The 4,176-nt window shown below is 36.0% G+C and overlaps 1 protein-coding gene across 1 annotated transcript; it reads left to right on the top strand.

Moving 5' to 3' along the window:
* The first annotated feature begins 311 nt into the window (after positions 1-311).
* LOC101417615 (olfactory receptor 2T1) lies at positions 312-1,268 on the top strand. Its single transcript, XM_004482373.2, has one exon. The coding sequence runs from the start codon at positions 312-314 to the stop codon at positions 1,266-1,268; it is 957 nt and encodes a 318-aa protein (XP_004482430.1).
* The last annotated feature ends 2,908 nt before the right edge of the window (positions 1,269-4,176 follow it).

Genomic DNA, 4,176 nt, shown 5'->3' with positions numbered 1-4,176 from the left:
GAGTGATAGGGAAGTCATGGTGTGAAACTTTAGACTTCATCATTTGTATCATGCAATACTACATCATTTGCCGAAATCATCTTGCCCAATGCATTTAAGTAATAATTGACTTTAGTTGATCAATTTTATTTACAATATGTGTGGATAGCTTAATTGCTAACTACTAATGCCAAATCATCAGTAAAGTATTTTAAAATATTTTATTCCTAAATTGAGTTCATTAACAATCTGTATATTGTTATTTAAATTCCCTGGGAATATCATCTTTTATTTGGAAGGTTCTAGTTTATATCATCATCCTTGTTGGTTCAATGGAAGAATACAACACATCCTCTACAGACTTCACCTTCATGGGACTCTTCAACAGAAAGGATACCTCAGCCCTTCTTTTTACCATAATCACTGTCATCTTTTTCACTGCGCTGATAGCCAATGGGGTCATGATCTTCCTAATCCGTGTGGACTCGTGCCTCCAAACCCCCATGTATTTTCTCCTCAGTCACCTCTCCTTCATAGACATGATGTACATCTCCACCATCGTGCCAAAGATGCTGGTTGATTACCTGCTAGGTCAGAGATCCATCTCCTTTGTGGGGTGCACAGCTCAGCACTTCCTGTACCTCACCCTTGTGGGAGCCGAATTCTTCCTGCTGGGTCTTATGGCCTATGACCGGTATGTGGCCATCTGCAACCCTCTGAGATACCCGGTACTCATGAGTCGACGGGTCTGTTGGATGATCATAGCAGGTTCTTGGTTTGGGGGCGCTATGGACGGTTTCCTCCTAACACCCATCACCATGAGCTTTCCCTTTTGCAGTTCTCGGGAGATTAACCATTTCTTCTGTGAGGCGCCCGCTGTCCTAAAGTTGGCATGTGCAGACACGGCCCTCTATGAGACCGTGATGTATGTGTGCTGTGTTTTGATGCTGCTGATTCCTTTCTCTGTGGTGATTGCCTCTTATGCCAGAATCCTGACCACGGTTCACCGCATGAGCTCAGTGGAGGGGAGAAAGAAGGCGTTTGCCACCTGTTCATCTCACATGACAGTGGTGACCTTGTTCTATGGGGCCGCCATGTACACGTACATGGTGCCGCACACCTACCATAAGCCAGCCCAGGACAAAGTGTTCTCTGTGTTCTACACCATCCTCACGCCCATGCTGAACCCCCTCATCTACAGCCTCAGGAACAGGGATGTGACTGGAGCGCTGAAGAGGGCCCTGGGAAAATTCAAGTCTTCTCAAAAAGTGTCAGGGGATGTCTTTTGACTGTGGACTTCTTCCCATTTGTGTTATGGAAAGAAGACTGTCGCCAGTGCATCCTTTTGCTTCCATTAAAGAATTTTACTGGATAATCATATCCAAATTGGGAGAATTTTTTTTTTAACGTTTAAAACCTGTGTCCACTTGGTCTCCCTTCCTTTGTATTTTCTACTTTCCTGTTTTTATTTACATTTTATTCACAAATTCTCAACAGTTTTCACAATTACAAATTAGAATATTTTACTCTAGAGTATTACGTTATGAAGATAAAATAAGTTTGCATGCTATTTTATATGCTGTGAACTATATCAAGAATTTCAGGAAGGAAGGTAAATACTTTTTGGATTTATGGCACTGCTATGTAAATCTAATTTACCGTCCAAGGCTAAGAGAAATATCCTCTTTCTACTCTGTAGAGTAATAATCAAATGTAACCATTGAGGAAGAGAGTTAATATAGTGACCTATATATTCCATTCTCAGGAACATAAATCAATTTCTCTAAAAGTCACTATGCTCACTAAAATCATTAGGGTTTTTGTTGTTGTTGTTGTTATTTTTAATGCTATAAAAATATAGCATTAACTTTTCTTTATTTGCAATGCATTAGTGAAAATTATTTGTCAGATTAATGTTAATGGTTAAGAGAAAAGGCATTGCCCATATAAGATGACATGAGAACCCTGTATGCCTGAAGAAGATACTCTAGGAGTTTGGAAAATTTTATAGGAATATGAGTTGGGAGGATACCAAAATAAATTTTCAAATATGTCACAGCGTGATCAAAATTAGGGACATGACAATCATATAATATGAACTATTAACTATTCTCACCCAAGATTTAAGGAGAGAACTCAGACAACAAAACATACTTATGATTTATACACTGATTTCACTCAGGAATTAAGGGTGTGAGTTTATTCAATTATTAATTCAATGTGGAATTACCATTTTATTAATATAATTGTAATTTTGTACTCATAATCATATAGGTCAATCTCTGTTTAAAATGTAAAAATTTACATGCCTTGTCAGATTCATCATCTCTTAGCATCTGCATAATAAATTAAGTATTTATTATGTGCACCAATTAGTAATTGATAAGACAAGGGATATGATTGCTGCACAAATACATCCTTCAGATACAAATTGCCCATTTATTCTATCATTCATTGTAGCTGTGATTAAGAGATAAGGAACACTACAATGGGAGTAAGACAATGCAAAGGAAAAAGTAAGCAAGCAAATAAACATATTATATTTCCATCACATTGTGTGTGGCAGTAAGGACAACAACTGATCTTATGCATATCTTATGCCCCAACAGGTAAACTCTAAGTGAAATTCTAATGAAAATGTGTGCATGTTATTAACCTAAAGACATATTCTTTCAGATTAAAGTGGATGGGGCAGTTAGTAACTAGAATATTGAATGAGTAGGGCTGATGGGTGTGTTGATACTTTGGTTTCTTGATATTGGTTCTGATTACACACCCAGTGTTCAGCTTGAAAGCATTGATCAAGTTTATATATATTTTTTTTATTTTTATACATATTCAGTGTTTTTTATTCTTTAAAAAAGTTAAAATATAACTCAGAGTAAAATATAAAGATAAGCTTTGTGCAAAAAATACCATAGTACAATAAGATAAATTGATGGAGGGCTAATCTAAAAATAGTGTTCATAGAAGACTTTCTGAGAAAGCTATAGAGCACCGTAAAGTTTTATAGGCTTTGACAAGCATATATCCATCAATGCAATATCATATGAAACAATTCCAATGCCTTAAAAATGCCATCAATTCCTCTCTCACTCTCCCCTCTGAAATCCTAACAACCAGTATCTTTATATAATGTTACAGGTTCTTCAATTAGCATATGATAATAAATACAAAACCATAAATCTACTTAGATCTGTGGTTACATGCCCAACCATATGTTTGTTCAGTCCTCAATCTTGAAGAATTTGGCATGATGACAGCTATGATTACTTCAGGTTGAGAAGCAGCTTAGATATTATGAAGAAAATGGAAGAAATTGTTTTTATTGCAGTTGTATCATCATTGCAGCTTGTCTATCATCATAATTTTGTTAATTGTCTAGGGGAAGTCCAAAGAATTGGAGAGTGGAATTTGCTGCAACTCTGCTGGGATTCAGTGCTCAACCAATATATGAACAATCTGAAGATTTAAGTCTCTAAGAAATATATTTAATGGGTATAATGATGAAAGAAAATAAAAGAAGAATAATCATGACTAGGAGAATTATAAATGAGTATATCTCTGTTATATTGAGGAAATACATGATCATATAGTCCCAATTAGGGGGATTTTATTTCATGAGGAATTGTGCCTTTCTTATAGTGTCTGGATGTCCCTAGAGCCCCTGGGAATAATTTTGTTTGGGGTTTTGTTTAATGTGGAGCTTATTGAATTTTGCTTAAGTTTTGCATAAATGTAACCTCTGGAATGACCTCCCTACACATAAAACTTCTTTTTGTAATGATGTTTCTTTATTTTGGCCATTGTTTTTTTCCAAATGCCTTGCCTGTTATTGCTTGGAAATAATCCCTCAGATCCAAGTAGGGAGGCTAATTTCTGGAAGTCATGTCCTACATCACTGGAAAAGTAGTGAGTTTGTTTCTTGAGTTTGCTTAGAGAGAAGACAAATTTGAGTAACAAGGTTTTCAGGAGGATGTAACTCTTAGGTATTAACTATAATTAGGCTAAGTTTCATTTTTATAGTAATAAGGATTATAGATGAAATGAAATCAACTAGGGCATGACTGTGTGGATATAGAAGAGGATTGAGTATGCATCAAGGGAACTTCAACTTTTAAATGTCAAGCAATAAGTACAAGCATTATGATCAAGGGCTTGACATTATTGGTCTGTTTTCTTTTATTAGGCACTGCC

This window comes from Dasypus novemcinctus, chromosome 16, assembly GCF_030445035.2.
Source record: "Dasypus novemcinctus isolate mDasNov1 chromosome 16, mDasNov1.1.hap2, whole genome shotgun sequence".
NCBI classification, from domain to species: domain Eukaryota; kingdom Metazoa; phylum Chordata; class Mammalia; order Cingulata; family Dasypodidae; genus Dasypus; species Dasypus novemcinctus.
Note: the sequence above shows the minus strand (reverse complement) of the source record. Positions and strands in the feature narration are given on the sequence as shown.